The following is a 20,499-nucleotide window of genomic DNA, read 5'->3' as shown; positions in this document are numbered from 1 at the left end:
TCCTGTCACCTGTGCTGTACTGAAATACAGACACTTACAGACAAAAGAGTTTTATTTTAAATTTCCTATATTACAAAGTTTAGGCCAACTATATTGACATCGTCCATCAATTTCTCTATAAATGTGACTTTTTCTGCAGATTACATTTTGGAAATTTTGCAACTCTGGAAATTAGTGAATTCTCAACTAGATGTGGTATCTTTCTGCACCCATTTGAGATTGGTCGACTTTTATGATGATGCTGGTCCAATAAATTCTCTACCATGGTTAAATACACTAATTCCTTCTGCTTCTCACTCCAAAATAAGATATGTATAGTTATGCAGATAGAAGAAGATTGGCTGCAATCAATCCTATAGTGCATCTGAGAAGGCTTACTATCTTTTTCAGGCTCCCCACTTTCCATTCCACTATCACTCAACTCTGCATATGGTGCCCTAAATTAAATGCAAAATATGGCATATAACCTATAAAGTTGGAACTTTCTAAGTAGTTTCCTCTGGATTTGATGAATAACCATCCTGTCATTTTTGGCATTAATATCTAGAAGCTTAATTTTATTTGCATAAATTGTGCTTTGTTAACTACATCTTAAAGTTGGAGATTAATACATAAAATCAACTATGTGCAGTTCACTGATACTACATCAAAAGTAGCAGTCAATAAGTGATTAATCATAAATCCATTTATCTAATTGGAGTTAACATATTAGATGAGAAAGAACAATAAGATATAGATTTTATCTTGTGTTTATTTCTCCAGTTAGTTTTCTTAAAATAAAATTAGCACATCATAAAATTCTTCTTGAGGCTTTCAAAGGCCTTTCTAAATATGAACACATGCTAGATGAGCTGGCAAAAATTTATAATCTTAAGTGTGTGTGTGTGTGTGTGTGTGTATATATATATATATATATATATATGGTGAGGTAAGAGATAATGAATTAAAAGCACATGGTATATTTGTGGAAAAGCTAAATGTCAAAAGGTCTCAGACTTTAATTTCAACTTAATTCTTAAATATTATTTTTCCTAAAAAAATAATAAAATTTTCTCTCATTTGAATATTTATTCCAGTAAAATGAAGATTTACATATCCTACCTTTTTTCTGTCTCTTTTTAATGATTCCAGTAAGATGCTTCTTTAATGACTCAACAACATGTCCTTCATTTTTTATATTCTGAACAAATGGGTGATGAAGCATGTTTGCAGAAGTAGGACGAAATAGGAAATTTTTTATCATGCACTTTTCCATGAAATCATGGAACTTGCGGGACCTAAAAGAAATGAATCAAAGAGGTAAAAGAACATTCTCAGGTATTCCACACCTCCCACCTCCACCCACATGCCACTCTGAAGGTCATATTTTTGGAGAGAGTTGTCTTAGCTGTAATAGTCTTTTCAGTAACCAGATATCCTATAGCTTGACAATGTACATTACACAGCAATGCCATTCAAGCCTCAGAAGAGGCTGGAGTCAATGATATTTTCTACCCAAATAATAGTAGAAACTTCGGTGAGTTCAAAAGAATGTATGTGGTAAAAAAGACGAGTGGTGGGATGGCAATTAAGTGGTTGATGTGATTTATGCAGACCAGGAGACCAGACTGGTCATCCCATACTAGTCATATTTTTAAAGCCTGAGTGTTTTTCTTGACTATGTGCACTTTGAGCTCTAAAGCTGTCCATGTAATGATCCAGAAAAGGGTGTTAATAGCACCAGGACTGATTAATTTTATAAAACGGCCCATGCAAATAGATGTGACCAGAAAGCCAAATCTGTGGGAAGGGTTAAATTTAATCACAAGGAAGAATGTCAGCAACTGAATCATAGTAACCACTTTTACCAGGGCAAGTAATATATACTGAGAATAAGCAAGAACTTCATGTACTAGTTCCAAAAACTTCAGGAAGAAAGATTCCCAAGTTTAGTTGGGCTGTAGCACTCTGAGAGAACAATCCTCTTTAGGTTCTGTGAATGTTTAGTTTTATGGGTCAAACGACTGGGCTATACATCACAATCATTGACTGCCTATGTAAGCTCAGTGAAAAACTTCACAAATGGCTTCCATTGGTCCAGCCCATTACAGGAGACAAAACTAAATATGTCACTAATGCCAGGACAGTACTGTCATCATAATATACCATGGAGAGTATTATTTCTATTTGGCTAGCTAGCTCTTAATGAACAGTACTCATTTAGACTCCTTAAGGTATTCATTTTTAGGAAATATTGTCCAACAAGGATATTGAAACAGGACTGATCAAATGAATTAAAACTTCTTTGCTATATAAAAATATCAAGTTAATGTGTTTAAGAGATTAAGTCATTCATCTTTACCATCCACTGGATTTGACTTTGGGAGCAGATTCTCGCAAAATAACAAATAAGGCTTCCAAAGGTTGAAGATTACACAGGGCTGCAAAGGAAAATAGATAAGTTTAGAATGAGTAAGAAAGGTAACTACAGAACAAACTCCTAATTCCAGAGGGAATTCTCAGTGTTCTTTCACATATCATGTTGAATAGACACTGAAGAATAGATATGAAAGAAGGTAGTTAGAAGAAAAGTTGACTTTAATACAAGCTGTCCATTATATAAGATACTAAACCTTCACTATTTCCAAGTGTGACAAATAATAATAAATTACACGAGGTTAAATTTTTGAAATGTGTGATTGATGATTTCTATCTAGAGAAGTCAAAAACACAGGTGGAGTCAAGTACTCTTCTGTGCTTGTGTACTGCCGGTATCCTCCACAGTTGTAAAACTGGAATATGTAATTATAGGCTGAAAAGTCTATCATACTAGTAACTATGCACAATAATGTGCAAACAATGATTTAGTAGTCTAAAAAGATGAGAATGATCTGGTTTGGAAGCTAACAGTCCTAGGAAAAGAAGTAGATACAATGTAACTATTAAGAAGGGGCTTCCTAGGTGGCACTAGTGGTAAAGAACCCGCCTGCCAATGCAGGAGACATAAGAGACATGGGTTGGATCCCTGGGTCTGGAACATCTCCTAGATGAGGGCATGGCAACCCACTCAAGTATTCTTGCTGGAGAATTCTCATGGACAGAGGACCCTGTTGGGCTACAGTCCATAGTGTTACAAAGAGTCAGACACGACTGAAGCGACTTAGCACGCACGTACAACTATTAAGAACACACCCTCTAGATTAGATCATCTTGTTCAAATCCTAATTCTACCTTTGTGACCTTGGGCAAATTACTTACCTCTCTGTGCTTTGGTTAATTCATCTTAAAAACAGAAAATACATCAAGAATTCCTTCAAAGAGTTGTTATGAGGATTAAATGGCAACGTACCTATAAAAGTGTCTGGCACAGAGTAAGCACTTAATAAATATTAGCTATTGATATTATAAGAAAGATTTTAGCTATCTGGCACCTCAATTCTGTGCAAAATTACTAGACTTTCATTCTCTTTTTCAGAAACACAACCATACAAAGAAAAGCCTATTCCAATATGTGGTATATAAATTCATTACCTCATTGGCTTGGGAATTCTGGGCTTTTCAATAAGTATTTAAATATGTGTCTCACTTTACTTATTTCCTCTTGTATTTTGATTAAAGAAAACTGGCAGTGCAATAATTCCCCAAAGGAGAGCCATAGTGTAAATTTCACCTAATACTAAAAGTGTGTCATTCATGTGAGGACAATTTGATATTAATAACTCTTTAGAGGAATCCTTCCTCTCCCAAAATACATCTCAAAAAAAAAAAATCTCCAGTGCCAAATTGGCCTCTCATAGTAGTATAAATAAAGTCCCCAGGGTAATTTCATTAGAATAATATAAAGGCAATCGTTCAAAGGTCAAGGTTTATATAAATTAATAGGAGGTGCAGTGGCCTGATCTCCATACCTGACCCAGCTTTAATCCATGCCCATTCTGTGATATGTGATATTCCAAGGGACACCAGAAATTCTTGATATTCCAAGGGACACCAGAGATTCTTAATAGTTTTATGTTACCATTATTTCTACTCCTTGAAATTACTCCCATTAACAATGAAACACAGTGTTAAAACAGTAGATATTGTACAGATGAAGCACATAGGAACATGGGAACCTACAGGATCTGCTTGGAGAGGGAAAAGCAAAGCAGTTGCAAGCCCTGCCCCCTGACATACACACTTCAGGCATTTCTCTCACTTCTCATCAATACTATGAATGTGTTTATTACTTATATTCTTGGATTTAGGTATTGAGAACAGCAAATATGCCCTGTTTATGGGATTATACATTTGCTGGTTATTAATCATTTATACTCAAGTTCACATTACACTTTTACTTTCCTATCAGAAAGCAGTAACCTGAAGAACAGACTACTGACAGGTTACTTCAATGAAGAGAAGGAGGGGGAAACAAGAGAAAATGGAGCCTACGGAACAATGAGGGCAATGGAGTGGCTGATAGGAGCATGGAAGGCACCAGTGATAGCTGGACTGACTCCAAAGTGGGGAAAAAAGCTTCCTTCTCAATATTGTTGAGGATTGGCTCAATTAAAAGGAACTACTGGAGGATTTTCTTAACTGGCACAGTCTGAAGTATATAAGTGTAACTGTTCAGGAACCTAAATATTTCATCAGTGAATATGTACTGGAACGCCTTTAGATTCTGTTTGGTTATTACTATCGTGACCAAATGTTATTGAGGCTAAATTGAGTCAATACTCAATCAGCCTAAAATAAGACATCTTAACAGAGAAAAATACAAACTCTTCTTAAAGACGTATCTGGCCATTCTGACTATGGCATTTCGTAATTTGGGAAAGACCATCATTTATAGTTTGGCACGTGGTGTGGCACCTGTGTGATCAGTACAAGCTGACTGGTACAAGTGGCAGATTTGTACAGCATGTTTCATAACTTTTAACCAACATCAAATATTATTACTCACGAGGAGCCCCTTCAGCCATTTCAATAGCAGTGATTCCCACGGACCACACATCACTCTGCAAAGGAAAAGATGACCAAAAAAAAAAAAAAAAGTCACTTAAAAGTGGGAAACAGATAGTATTTAGAATCTCTAAACAATCTTTGGCTGAGGGGAGGTACCAATGCCACAGCCATTTTATGGGTTTTCTTCATTATAGACTGATGTTATAGGAAGATGTTATCTGACCCTATGACCAGCCAGTACTGCACTACACAACAAGTTGATATGGGTGGGGATTCAGTGAAAGGAAAATTCATCTTGGATGTATTGCTACTGTTACCTTAACTGAAATACCAAAAGGAATTTGTTGTAAAGAAATCCAATCACATACTACTAGCTCTAAAGAAGTCAGATCGTAGGTAAATGATTTAACACTTTGCACCTCAATTTTACCCTATTAGGGCTTCCCTGGTGGCTCAGATGGTAAAGAACCTGCCTGCAATACAGGAAACACAGGTGACATGGGTTTGATCCCTGGGTCAGGAAGATCCCCTGGAGAAGGGAATGGCTACTTACTCAAGTATTGTTGCCTGGAGAATTCCATGGACAGAGGAGCCTGGCGGGCTACAGTCCATGGGGTCGCAAAGAGTCAGACATGAATGAGTGACTAACACTTTCTTTTTTTCACTTTCAAAATAGAGATTATAATAATAGGATCCATGTTATAGAACTAGCATAAATATTAAATGAAATACTATATACATAAGCACTTTCAGGAGTTCCTTGAATACAGGAAACTGAGGACAGAATTATTATAATTCTAGGAAAATATACATTTTAGGAGGCTCCAGGGAATGACCTTCACTACTGTTAACTGTACTTTGTTTTTTAGAATGTAGAAAGGGCACAGGGCTAGAAGTGCACTGTTTGGCTTAATGACTCCTAAACAAGTTAACTGAATTCTTAAAATACCTGTTTATAGATGTCTTAGCTTCAAAGAGTTGTTGTGATGATATAAGTCTAAGTTTTAAGTTATGTGGGACTTAAAATTAAAAGTGTATAATTAATAGAGGTGAAAGTCCTTGGAAGACTGCCAAAAACTGTACCGCTCTAAAGCATTATTGTTACAGCAAGTCACTTAAAGAACATTATGTTTCCATTGTCTCCATAGCTCCTAATAGTATTGGCTCTCAACAGATCTGCTTGCAAATCAAGCAGAGGGCATTTAAGGGAAAAGGAAAAGAGATGAAATTTGAATTAATCAACTTTGAGTATTGAGTCCTAGGTTCCACACAATGAAACCACAATGAATTGTTTGGATGAGCTATGATGTGGAGAGTGAGTGTGGTTTTTCCAGTCTGTAGCAAATGGAGTGTTTTCTTTCCATATCAACTTTTTAAAATGTGTACATAGATGTATATTGTCCAAATTGCAGCTTCAGTGGAAATTTTAATAAATAGCATAAATTGTTACTTAATTTGTCTATTCCACTGATTTTCTGTGGTTTGGAGCTGAAGCATGCCAAGGACTTTCTCCATTACCCTGAGTAATCAAATTATTATTATTTTTTCTCTTTGGAGCTAAGTTACTGTGGGGATTAATAATTGGCTTTACATTTATTCAGTTTTAAGTGTATAAAGCACTCTGTCCCTGGAAGTTAAATTTCCATATAAAGCCACATAATATAATATTCTTTACCAAGAAGTTGTAAACAAGATGAACTAGACATTCTTCCTCAAATATGGATAACTCCCAATGGTCTACTTTGCCTACATTCTTAGAAAATATTATTCTTACACACATCATCAAACCACATATAGGGGTAGTGGTTTTTATTCTTTTATTTCATAATTTAAAATAAAAAGTCAAAAGTCCTTTACAAATTTTGTTTCCTACTATCTGAATCCTTACACTTACTCTGTAATCATAGGAGCGCCTGGGGTCCTCATCACAGTCAATCACTTCAGGTGCCATCCAGTATGGGGTTCCAATGAAGCTATTTCTCCTCCCATTAATTCTGCTCACCTGGGCACTCACTCCAAAATCCACTGCAAAATTCATTTGTCAAAATAATTAATGAGTAACAAAAAGCTCAATAAGTTATTGCTTTAACTTGGAAAGCCAATACAAAAGCCACAATGGATAACAGATTTTCATTCCAGCCCAGCAAACTTTACCATGAAGTCTACTCCAGTAACACTGGGAAACAGGCTTTTGCTGGTATTTATGTTGGAAAGAGATTCAGCAGTGCTATTATAAATCTACAGTAGGTTTGGCTGAATGTTTACCATGAATATTAAAAATAAAGTTCCATCAGTATACCCTAAACCTCTGAAGTGATAACATATGTAGTGTTTGGACCTGCCACCAAGCTGGAAGAAGACCAGCACTATAAGCAATATCTAAGAAATCAAAAACTTATTAGTACTTCATTAGGAAGTCTCACTGATGATGTTAGAAAGTTCTACTACACTAATAAAGAAAAATAAATTTATGCTAAAATTTAGTTTAAGTTCTTCTACAGATCTTCTGAATCAGATGCAAATATTTAGTGTGGTATCCATATCTCAGCTTAGACTATTAAAGTTCAGTCTTCTATTCATCTGTGGGATATATTATATGAAAATATTTAGTATGGTATCCTCAGAAACAGACAGAAAAAAAGGCTAAAGTAGACTGGGGTTATTTAGTCCAGAAAAAATAAGACATGGATGAAAAATGAAGTAGATTTTCTAATTTAGAATGGTTTCCAGGAATCTAGAGGATGGCTAACAACCCTGACTGAAAAGTAGTTTAAAGAACTTAGGAAAAGAAAAGAGAAATTAAGAAGTTAAGAGTTTAAGGCAGTGTTAAAGGAAGGACTAATAAGAACAATATCAACACAATGTCCATAATACATGAAAATCATTGGGTGTTGCACAATCTCATTATCTAGATACTTTTTTTTTTGAGAATAGGTTACATCAGAGTTCAGCATTCTCACTATCCCTGAGGGCCAACTTTAAGGGCCAAGAAATATCTATGAAGGCCATAAGCTTATGTATGACATTCAAAGAAGAAAAGGAAATGAGCAAAGACTGGAAGAAGAGTGATAAATGGAAGAAAAAGGAAAAAAAGAAAACCTGAAATTAAAAGTAGGGATGAGATCCCAACAGTGGCATCATTCATCTTTTCCTTACTGACTTAGGGACCAGAATATGAGGATTATTGATCAGTTGAGACTGCAATACAGTCATTGTCCAGTCTCTCTCCTTTCTGTTACTCCCTTTGGGTTTTGCTTCTTCAACCTTCTCCTTATAACTTGTCATTTAAAAATATTGTGGGATCTAAGAAATCTAAAAACCAATGTATAAGGATTATATATAGATGAGAAGCCTGAAAAATTTTAATCCAGTGCTAAAAGGTCTCTCCTACAGAGTCAAGTACATGATCTTTAGTGCAGGGACTTTGTGACAGATTTTTCAGAGGCTTTTCACTTACAATTTCTGTTCTGTGATGCAGATGATAGGGTTGGCTAGCAACTTGACCCAAATATATGGGAACACTACCATATATGTGAACACAGAATGTAGCTGTGTGACATACTATATCCATGCTACACATTTCACTGTGAGATCCAAATGACCCTTGTGTATTTTAACACAGTGTCTTAAAATTCCGTTTCTAGCTTTGTAGCTTTTAGACACAAAAGAACAATACATTTACTTGAAATTACTTTTAACTTACTGCAGGAACAATTATTACCACATGCTTCTTCCACAAATATTCAGTGAAAAGCATTCTTAGTGAATGAACAAAAACTCTATTCTGGTTATATTTATTTGGCAGGAAAAATGGGAATGATCTGAAGATCATGCTAGAGATATGGTAGGGGAAGCCCCTGGTGGCTCAGATGGTAAAGAGTCTGCCTGCAATGCAGAAGACCCAGGTTTGATCCTTGGGTCAGGCATATCCCCTGGAGAAGGAAATCGCAACCTGTTTCAGTATTCTTGCCTAGAGAATCCCAAGGACAGAGGAGCCTGGTGGGCTACACCCCATGGGGTTGCGAAGAGCTGGACACAGCTGAGTGACTATTAAACACACACACACACACACACACAGATATGGTAGGAAAGAATTGATATGATTAAATACAGGATTTGATGCCAGTGATTTTATGTTCTGTATCAATGAGGTCATCTGCCATTAAATAGTACTGACATTATTTATATGATATTATTTATAAATCCACAACAATATTTATTTTAAACATTAAAGAGCACAACATATTGTTCCCTGTGTGCCTGTGAGACAATATAATAATTATTTTCAATAAACTATACCATTCTGAACCCTGGAACTGAAAGCTAGAAACTCTGGATTTCAGATTTCTAATTCCAAATTTGATTTGGACATTACTGGAGCATCATTTCTAACTTATATCAGTTCTTTAAATATTTGAGGGAAAATTCCAATGAAGCGATTTGTGCTTAAGTAAATTTAAAAGTTCTTAGATATTCTTTGGAAAATATGGCTCTGTGATGTGGAAGAATTGTCTTTTTGTTTAATCTTTGTTCATGACACACAAACTTGCACATGGTAAACACTCAATTAAATTGTTGAAATAAATATAATAGCAGATCCCACCAAGAGTACTGCAGTGGGTTACTATGCCCTCCTCCAGGGGATTTTCCTAACCCCAGGGATCAAACTCGCATCACCTGTATCTCCTGCATTGGCAGGCGGAATCTTTACCACTGAGCTGCCTGGTAAGCCCAATAGAAGGTAAAGCAATGACCAAAATGTAAAACTCCCATTTCAAAATTGTCTCAAAATGATTTCTGAGAAACAGTTAGGTGCATCTTTCTCTTGTCCCACATCCCTTCCAAAACAAATTTTCAAATTTTGATTTATTTTGCAGGTAGGGACAACATAGTGTAAATAAGTAGAGGGGGATATTAGTGACATGAGAGAAAACAGTAATCTTAAAGGATTTTTCTCTGTTAAGATATTTTGGGGTTCATTTAAAGTATTACAAGAATAAACTTACCTAGTTTTACTTCAGCATTATGAGTCAGTAGCACATTTTGACCTTTGATGTCCCGGTGAATTACACGGTGTGCATGAAGATGAGCTAAGCCCTGCATATACATACATATATACATTTATATAAAAAAGCAAGATCAATATACAGTTTTTCTCTTTTTCTGGTACTGTTTTTAGCATTTTTGGAAAGACTTTTGGTAAGAAAAATGGCCCAGATTTGCATTTTTCAGACAAAATTCTTCTTTAGGCTGGAAATACTACAACCAGTTCCCAGAAATAGTACTTTCGGCTATAAGGAAAGGAAAATAAATCAGGACATCCATGAAAGAGAAGGAACACCAAAAATTAATGCTTGTATATATTGGGCCATTTACCTTTGTTTCTAGTCTCCATTTTTTCCAACTAACCACATGACTAAAGACCTGGATATCTGAACTATCTTAGCTCAGCCATTGTTTTACTCTACTTATCCAACCATTCGTTTAGTCCAAAATATTTTCAAGTCAACCTTGTAGGCTGAGAATTTGGAGGAATATGGAAATTCACTTTATTTTTTTTTCTTCTTTTTTTTAAATTTTATTTTATTTTTAAACTTTACAATATTGATTGGTTCTGCCATATATCGAAATGAATCCGCCACAGGCATACACGTGTGATGACCCAGAGGGATGGTATGGGGAGGGAGGAGGGAGGAGGGTTCAGGATGGGAAACACGCGTATGCCTGTGGAAATTCACTTTAAAGTACTTGCCATTTGTATTGGTTTACCATGCTGTCTCCAGACCACTCACCACTAAAACTAACCCATGCCCTGGCTTCAGTGAGATTGCTCTACATACTAACAGGAGATTAATAATAGAAATAACAGTAAAAACAGCTAATATCAATTGAGTCCTTATTCTTTGCCAAGCACTGTGCTAAGCACTTTACATGGAGTCAACTCTTAAATCCTTACAGCAACCTTTTAAGGAAGGTGCTAATTCCACCCCAAATTACAGGTGAGGAAAATGAGATTTGGAGAAATTAAGTAACTGACTCAGGGACACACAGCTAATACATGATGAACCAGAATTTAAACTCAGTCCAGAGTTCGCACTCTTAAGTATGTACACTATTACCATGAGTGAATCCAGTTAAGACAGCATTCTAATATTTTATCAGTGATGCTGTTCAGTTCTGTTAACATCCTTCTTGGGTGACTCTAAGCACTTAAGACACAAAGAAAAATCTGAGTTTGGTAGATCAAGAAGACTGTCATTTTCATCCAATTTGGTGTTCAAAATAAGCAATGTTTTAAACATTAAGACATTATTCAGAGAGGATATCTATCTGCAAAAGAGTTGTAGATGATTTGGAGCCATTGAGTAAAACACAGATTTCTCAACCTATCTTAATCTCCAATGATAGTGCTATGCTTTTAAAAAAAAAAAGAACTCTAAAATCACAACAACTTAACACGTACTTTAAGTAACACCCATGATCCACCAAACACTGTAGTCTGACTCTGAAAGAGCCATTAAAAGCCATGATTTGGAATGACATTAGGTCAAAGCTGCTTTCTCTAAAGCCTTTTGGTTTTTTTCAGTATCCTGATCCAGAAGTTTAGAATTTTTAAACCATCCTATATGAGCAAGTATAAGACACACTGTATATATTACCCCCAGGTTTCTTCAAGGTCAGGGGCAAATGACTATATGAATGCTCACCTGGAGGATTTCTCGGCAGATATAAGCAATCCAATCTTCCTTCAAACTCTGATTTCTGGTCATTCTCACTACATCAGTGACTGAGCCGGCTGCACATAACTCCATCACCATCTGCAGGGAAGCCAGCAAAGAAAGTATCAAGACTTAGAAAGTAGTTCTCTGAAAATATCTGGAGAGTTTTAGTTCATATGGCTTACATGTATATGTTATGTTTAGACATTAAGATACTGCAAAGACTGGCTCAATTGTCTGGTAGGAAGCTAGTAGAATTAGAAAGAACTGAAAAAAAAAAATACAAAGATCTCTGGAGGGAGAGAAAGGAGGTACCACACCAGGGATTTTTAAACCAGGAGGTGGGATTTGAGCTAAGCCTTGAAGGATAGGTTGTGTTTGGGTATGCTGAGAAAGAAGAATGTTCAGCTTATTGAAAACAGAATGAGCACATGCCTTTACAAAGAAGCTTGCACAGAGCTAAGCCTGAGTGATGACTGGAGTAGAATAAAAAAGACAGTTGAGGGAATAGTTTGCGGGTAGAAAAACAGGATATGGAGGGTATCTCAAAACAATTTACACTTAAGCATTGACTAGATTTGTTTTTACTGTTGTTTTATTTTCAAGTTTTAGAATATTTTCCCCAAGATACTGACAAAATACAACCTGAAGGGGGAAACTGTCAGTCCCATTACTGTAGGGCAATTTTTTTCCAAACAAACTGCTAAGGAAAGTCTATTTTAAGTCTAATATTCTGACAGTGTCTCATTCAGATTTTACTTTATTAACAAATGCAATTTTTCAGGAAATTTGTTTTTGCCACTAATGCATCAGTTGCTCAACTAGTAAATTTGCTTTCATATATTAGCTAACTAGAGGACTGACCAATGTGAAGGAGAATCTGCCTATTATAATCAATTTCACAAACTTTTCTTAAGTGCAGGTTTATGCTCTAGTGCCAATGTCAAATGGTAATACTACTTTGTCAGTAGAACAAGACATGCTTTTTTAAAAAAACTATAGGTAAGATAATTATTGCCATAGATGAAAGGAAGTAAAAGGATAGGCCCCAAATCATGAATATTTAAAAGGTATACCTTATTTCCTTTTGGAATGCTAAGATTTTCCTTTCAGAAAATTACTTCCTTATTTTCTATTTGTTCACAACTGATATAACACAGAGTCTTTTACCTGAGTACACTATTCCAATAAACGAAAATACGAAAAGCAGCCTAACAAACCAGATAGTACAGATAAAGCACAAAAAGGTTAATTTTCATGTCTACTATATCGAATGGTTACAACATATACACTGTGGTAATGGAAGAAAAGGGGCTCATTTTGAACCATGACAAACATGAATTAAAGTCATTCACTAAGGTGAACACTGGAAAATCTTGCCAGTATTACCTGAGTCAGAAGAGTTCTACTATGAAAAGAATGCAAGACATTCTCATTTTCCCGAATTTGTATGCACAGTGCCTGGCTATACTTTATAAACGGTAATTATTTTGTTATTTGCTTCCTATGTGTTCAGATTTACATAGGAAAGAAAGTGTGAATGGTCCCAGGAAAACTGTTACCTCAACAAATACCTTTTGCATGCAGTGCCTATTTATCCTTCAGATATTAGTGTAAGAAAAAGTTTTTCAAGGAAGAGTTTTCCTTTCCCTAACTTAGATTCCTTTGTTATTTGCCCATTCAAAAGCATGTTACTTCCCTTCTGACCAATTATACATTTATTTGTGTGATTATTTGATTGATATTTGTCTTCACAAATAGACTGTAAGCTCCAGTGGGCCAGAGCCACGTAAATTCAGCTTATGACTGTATCCTCAGCATCTAGGAGAAAGCCTGGAAACAGATAGCTTTGAATGAATAGATGTTATATGACTGAATTAATTGAGCACTGAGAAACATATCTAATAAGTAGACTGCCATACTGTCAAGAGAAAAAAAACTTATAAAAATATATTTAAAGACAAATGCTGTATGCCCCCCCACAAAAGGAAAAAAAAAAAAAAAACAGCAGCCATGAAAAATGCACAGTGATATTTAACAAAATTTGAACTGGCATTGTCAGAGAATAGAGGATTCAGTTAACTGGACATTTGGGAGAAAATAGGTTTAAACTGAAGATCTCTAAATTTGAGGGTTCTCAAAATGTGGTACCTAGACGAGTATCATCAACATCACTTGTAAACTTTTTAAAAAGTGCAAATTTGTGGACTCCCTACCCCAGACTAACTGAATTAATAACTCTGTGGGTGGGGCCCAGCAACCTGTTTTTATTAGGATCTCCATGAAATTCTGTTGCAGGCTAAAGTTTGAGAACCATAGCTTCAATTCAATCCCTTGTTGAAACCTTCCTATATTGCCCACTATCCTGCTTCCTAAAGTTCACATATAAAATGTAACAGAATCTTTCTTTGACTCGAAAATTCTGAAAAGTCTCAGGTATTATTTTAAAAATACCACTCTTAACTTGGCCTAGAAATGCAAAAGAATGTACACTGACCCCAGGTGATGTTCTAAATATTCCTTTTTAAATAAAGATATACTTGATTGAAGCTCATTTTCTTGTGGTTTGATTATGTCTCCTATGGCAGAGGGCAGCAACAACTCTGGTAACTGTAGCATGGGTTTCAGTTAGCCTTTAAAATTTATAGCTCATTGATTTGTAATTCATGATACTATAGGCATGAAGCCTCAGAAAAGGATAAGTCAACTAACCACTTAGAAAAACAGTTTATAGGAATTATGTTTAAAGATAATTGCACTTAGCAAACACTTAAATTGCACTCATATACTCATTCCAAGTGTGACTTGGAATAGATATTTATTATTCAGTCATTGGGCCCAAATCCATCAGGTAATCTCCTTAGCTATACCTCTAATTTATAAGCAAATGTATTAGCTACATAAAGTTAAAAGCAGCAAATCTCTATTTGAAAAGAAATATATTAGATATTTCCAGTATTCATTTGAGTCTTCTCACATCTTATCCCTGAACCCCTTGCCAATCACTTAATTTATTTTTCCATATTTTATCACTCCCATTTCCAGGAATTAGAGCACATTTTTTTTTCATACTACTTTGAGCAGTTGCATGCTTAAGTTCTTCTGTAGGTGCACAAAAATGACATCTCAATTTATGAAAGTATATGTTCTGAAGTGAGACTTAGTCTTATGCAATAAGATCAAGGTAACTAAATACACACCCAAAGTTGATGCCTCTGGCCAGGGGGACTCAGCTTGAAAAATGCACCGTAGAAGGACACAATGTTCTTGTGGAAAGAGTACTTCTTCAAAAGGTTGAGTTCAGTCCTGAGATCCTCTTCTTCATCCTATAGAATAAGGATAGTAAAATTCCTAAGCTATGCCACTCAATGACTATGGTATCCTAAGCTATAGTAGATCAAAGAAGGAGAATCTTATGGCAACCCTTTATACCCCACAGCAATGTATTATAATAAAATCCCAACTAGAATTCTCAGAATGGAGATGTGGGGTTAACTGGGAATTTGGGAGAAGATAAAGGTCAGTTGAGTATCTTTTAATTCAATGGTTCTTAAAGTATGATCCCTGGACCAGCAGTGACCACCGTATGAAGTTTGCACTAAACGGAATCACCCAATTAAACTGAAAAATTCAATGGTTTTAGTATATTAATAAAATTATTCAACCATAAGAACATTTTTGTCAACCCAAAAGGAAATCCCATACTCTTTAGCTATCACCCCCAAATTCTGCCACCACATCCCAGCTTCAAGCAACCACAAACATTTTTTATATCTCTATAGATTTATCTATCCTTAACATTGTATATAAACGAAAATAATTTATGACTAGTTTGTTTTCCCCCCAGGGTTCATCCATGTTGTAATACATATCAGTATTTCATTCTTTTTTATTTACCATTCATCAACTGAATGAGTTATTTCTACGTTTTGTCTAGTATGAATAATGCTGCTATGAACATTCATTTCAGTTTTAGTGTAGATATATATTTTCATTTCCCTTTGGTATATACCTAGGAGTAAAATGGTTGGGTCCAATGGTAATGCTGTATTTAACATTTTGATGAAATGTCAAACTGTTTTCCATAGTGGCTACACCATTTTACATTCCCAAATGAATGATGGTTCTCATTTCTCTATACCCTCACCTCACGCTCATTATTTTCTGTTTAATTATTATAACATCATAGTGGGTGTAAAGTGATTATCTCATTGTAGTTTTGATTTGCAATTCCCTGAAGACTGATGGAGTTAAGGATCTTTTCATTGGCTTACTAGCCATTTTATGATCATCAGAGGCGTATCTAATAAAATATCTTTGCCCCTATTTTTAAGTTGGATCACTTGTCTTTTTAGTATTGAATTGTAAGATTTATTTATATATTCTATATATAAGTACTTTATAAGATATATGATTTGCAATTATTTTCTCCCATTCTGTGGGCAGTCATTTTACTTTCATGATAGTGTCTTTTGAGGCACAAAATTTTATTGTAAAGTTAAAAAATTTAAAAAAATTAAATTCTGATGAAGTCCAACTTATCGATTCCTTGTTTTGTTGTTTGTACTTTTGGTGTCACATCTAAGGCTTTCTTGTCAAATCCAAAGTCACCAAATCAACTCCAATCTTTTCTTCCAAACATTTTATAGTTTTAGCTCTTACATTTAGGTTTTTTATCCATTTTGAATTAATTTTCATAGAAAGCAGGGGACCAATTTCATTCTTTTACCTGTGGATATCTAGTTACCTCAGCATTATTTGTTGAAAAGTCAAGTCTTTCCCTATAAATCGTGTTTTCATTCATGTTGAAAATTAGTTGATCACAGATATATGGAAATAATTATATTTCACTGATCTATGTCGAAAAAGCAAGAGAGTTCCAGAAAAACATCTATTTTTGCTTTACTGACTATGCCAAAGCCTTTGACTGTGTGGATCACAATAAACTGTGGAAAATTCTGAAAGAGATGGGAATACCAGACCACCTGACCTGCCTCTTGAGAAATCTATATGCAGGTCAGGAAGCAACAGTTAGAACTGAACATGGAACAACAGACTGGTTCTAAATAGGAAGGAGTACATTAAGGCTGTATATTGTCACCCTGCTTATTTAACTTATATGCAGAGTACATCATGAGAAACACTGGACTGGAAGAAGCACAAGCTGGAATCAAGACTACCAGGAGAAATATCAATAACCTCAGATATGCAGATGACACCACCCTTATGGCAGAAAGTGAAGAAGAATTAAAGAGCCTCTTGATGAAAGTGAAAGAGGAGAGTGAAAAAGTTGGCTTAAAGCTCAACATTCAGAAAACTAAGATCATGGCATCTGGTCCCATCACTTGATGGCAAATAGATGGGGAAACAGTGGCTGACTTTATTTTTGGGGGGCTCCAGAATCATTGCAGATGGTGATTGCAGCCATGAAATTAAAAGATGCTTACTCCTTGGAAGGAAAGTTATGACCAACCTAGACAGCATATTAAAAAGCAACAAAGGTCCGTCTAGTCAAGGCTATGGCTTTTCCAAAGTAGTCACGTATGGATGTGAGAATTGGACTATAAAGAAAGCTGAGTGCTGAAGAATTGATGATTTTGGACTGTGGTGTTAGAGAAGACTCTTGAGAGTCCCTTGGACTGCAAGGAGATCCAACCAGTCCATCCTAAAGGAGATCAGTCCTGAGTGTTCATTGGAAGGACTGATGTTGAAGCTGAACCTCCAATACTTTGGCCACCTGATGCAAAGAACTGACTCATTTGAAAAGTTCCTGATTCTGGGATTGAGAGCAGGAGGTGAAGGTGACAACAGAGGATGAGATGGTTGGATGGCATCACTGACTCAATGGACATGAGTTTGGGTGGACGCCGGGAGTTGGTGATGGACAGGGAGGCCTGGTGTGCAGCAGTTCATGGGGTCACAAAGAGTTGGACACAACTGAGCGACTGAACTGAACTGAACTGATCTATATGTCTATCCTTATGCTTGTACCACGTTGCCTTGATTAACTGAATTTTAAATTTTCTAGTTTGATTTGTCCTACAATTTTAAAAGATACGCTTAAATTCATTATTTTCCTAATCACTACAGTGGTAAATATGTTATAAAGCTAGCTATCAATCCAGTGGTCTGAATTCTTAGTAGCTATAAATTTCATTTCATTGTAAATAAAAAAAGCTCTCCTACAGCATCTATAAAAGTTCAATTTATATAACCTTTTCAGGAATACTCTCACTGTACAGAGTGAGATATATCTGCAGTATGTGAAGAAAAGAAGACTTTTAAAGATAAAGTTATACTCCTATTCTAAAATCCAGTGAAAAAGGATACCTTTGACTTATTCTGGGCAATGAATTAGAACAGGGCCTACTGGCATTAAAAGTAATTAATGGGTGAACCTCTAACTATCTTTAGTTATCCCCAGCATTTCCCTCAATTAACTTGACTTGACAACCTTGAGGTAGTAGAAAATACATCTGTAGAACATTTTTTAGCATTTCCCTAGGATTTTCCAGTGGATTTATTCATAACCATTCAACAACTCTAAAACAAATCTAGACACCTGAATGTCTTTGGGGGACGGGATGGAGCCTTATTTCTCCAGTTGGAAACCCCAACAACAGGATTTGCATTTATTGTGTAATAAAAGCATGAACAATTAAAACAATCACCTGTAGCATGAGAATTATATAGAAGTTCAGGTTCCTGTTTCACCCTAGCCTCCCAAGGAAGCTTGGTTGATAAGTTGCCTTCACATTCCCTTAACCTGTAGGATAAAGGCTGATCCTCGTGGCTTTCATTCTTGCCATATAGGACCCTTAAACTTTCTGCTTCCCTTGTGATGTTGTTATTCTTTGAAATGATAACAATATCTGCCATCATATAGAAATAAACCTTAGAAACTAGTAATTCTAAATGTAGAGGGGTAATCTCAGTTTCTAGCAAGGCACCAAGGTTCTGCTGAGAGAAATATGAACTCATAAAGACTCAATAAATAAGAATGAGATGGTAATGTGAGGATAAGAACACATAGAATAGGTTAAAGAGAAGAGCAGGCCAGATTGAGTCCTTCAACTTGTTTGGTAGTTTGGTATCAAAGAACTTCCTTTTCTTTCTGAGTTAGAAACCTCATGTCCTCAAGCAGGAAGAGAATAGCTGGGCTCCTGGCAACCATGTAGTTGTATTTAACTATACGTTTATTCTTCTCATAGGTAGGCTAAATATTCTGGTGCCATTTTGCCTATGAGAAACCTGACGACTAGAGAGGTAAGACCATTTTTCCAAGTACTTCTTAGCTATTTAGCAGTAGACTTGGCATTGGAACTCATGTTTCTTGACTTCCACACTACTGCTATTTTCGTAAACCCCTGATTAATGAGATGTGTGTGCAAGTCACAAACTTCTTACCCCAAAGGATTCAGGATGATTTAGAGATGCTAACTGGCCAATCAATTATTTTTCTTACTAAAATATATAATCAGAGAACTCAAAGCTCCCAACTAGAAAAAACTTCTAAGAGTGGGTCTCCCACATAAATGTAAACTCCCCCAAAACCAATAAACCAAGATCAGATATGTTTGGAAAGCATTAGTATGTTTGCCATTCTCAATTAACAGGAAGTTGAGCTTGTGAGAAACACATAAGTACATTATATCCATCAGGCCAAGTGGGTAATTTAAAACTCTCACACATATCCCAGTAATATGATGCTATAGCATTTCCTGGCTCAAGGCCAGTTGATCCGAGAGTGGCCTGAATATCCTGCTTTTTGTCAAGAAGAGGCAGCTCAGGATGCCAAAACTTGCATTGCAATTTCACCCAATTCTAAAATCTAAGTGTTTTTCCCTATAGAAAGACTTTAGAGAGAGTTTGGAGATGATCTTCAAATGAATTACCACAAATATTTGATAAAACCAGAATTAGTGAAACAATTTTAATTTTCAAACCTTACCTTTCACAGCTTCTTGATTAACATAAGCATTACCTCTTACCTTTAGATATGCCTTGTCTCCCAAGAAACACTGTAAACAAAATAGGAGCCCAGTACTTTTAAACTAATCATGAAACTGTTTACCGATATCTTCTTAATATAACTAGAAAGTTCTTCTGGGTGTGATTATTAATGGAAAAGCTTATTCTTAAATGAGTCTGGAAGCATATTTATTATTAAGATACAAAAGGCTGAAAATATTTGAATACTAGATAGATAACTGCAGGGGAGAAAAATCAAGAAAAAAATATCGGTTATATTGTTAGAGCAAAATTCTCTATTTAGGCCCCCAGAATACTTTGATAGATCACTAACATCTAGATTATCAAGATCTACTGAAAAAGAATTTCCTTTGCCAGAGCTTATTCTAGAGCCAGCAAATTATCAGAGTAATAGAAACTGCTTTGTAAGGCAGTTAAAAAGTTTCAGGTAGAAATCACCTTCATGCATTCAAGTACTGGGCCAGATGTCTGAACACTCAGGCTGGGCAGCCTGTTGCTTTTCTGTCTATGACTGTTCTCTCACACACGAAAAGAGTAGTCTTCATTGGGCTCATACATGATGGCAATGTCTCTAAAAATCTTGATGGGGGAAAAGCTAGTCAGTCCAGAATATCATGTAAAAGGTATGAAAAGAACCTTGCCAAGGCCAATTTTAGACTTCCCTGGTGGCTCAGTTGGTAAGGAATCTGCCTGTAATGTGGGAGACCTGGGTTTGATCCCCCGGTCAGGAAGAACCCCTGGAGAATGGCATGGCAACCCACTCCAGTATTCTCGTCTGGAGAATCTCATGGACAAAGGAACCTGGCAGGCTACAGTCCATGGGGTTGCAAAGAGTCAGACACAATGAGTGACTAAGCATATA

At 35.9% G+C, this 20,499-nt stretch overlaps 1 protein-coding gene across 3 annotated transcripts in view; it reads right to left on the bottom strand.

Moving 5' to 3' along the window:
• Window positions 1–20,499, bottom strand: part of NRK (Nik related kinase) — a 130,297-nt gene that overhangs the window by 47,279 nt on the left and 62,519 nt on the right. For all 3 annotated transcript variants that reach the window (XM_086386538.1, XM_086386537.1, XM_086386536.1), the window contains exons 5-11: window positions 14,846–14,971; window positions 11,634–11,744; window positions 9,933–10,023; window positions 6,821–6,951; window positions 4,925–4,979; window positions 2,342–2,420; window positions 1,102–1,277 (exon numbers count right to left, since the gene is read on the bottom strand). In XM_086386538.1, the coding sequence (XP_086242664.1) occupies window positions 1,102–1,277; window positions 2,342–2,420; window positions 4,925–4,979; window positions 6,821–6,951; window positions 9,933–10,023; window positions 11,634–11,744; window positions 14,846–14,971 (769 nt within the window). The remainder of the gene's footprint in view (window positions 1–1,101; window positions 1,278–2,341; window positions 2,421–4,924; window positions 4,980–6,820; window positions 6,952–9,932; window positions 10,024–11,633; window positions 11,745–14,845; window positions 14,972–20,499) is intronic.

Source organism: Bos grunniens, chromosome X, assembly GCF_055505025.1.
Source record: "Bos grunniens cultivar Pamir isolate PY7600 chromosome X, Bosgru_T2T1.0, whole genome shotgun sequence".
Classification (NCBI taxonomy): Eukaryota; Metazoa; Chordata; class Mammalia; order Artiodactyla; family Bovidae; genus Bos; species Bos grunniens.
Note: the sequence above shows the minus strand (reverse complement) of the source record. Positions and strands in the feature narration are given on the sequence as shown.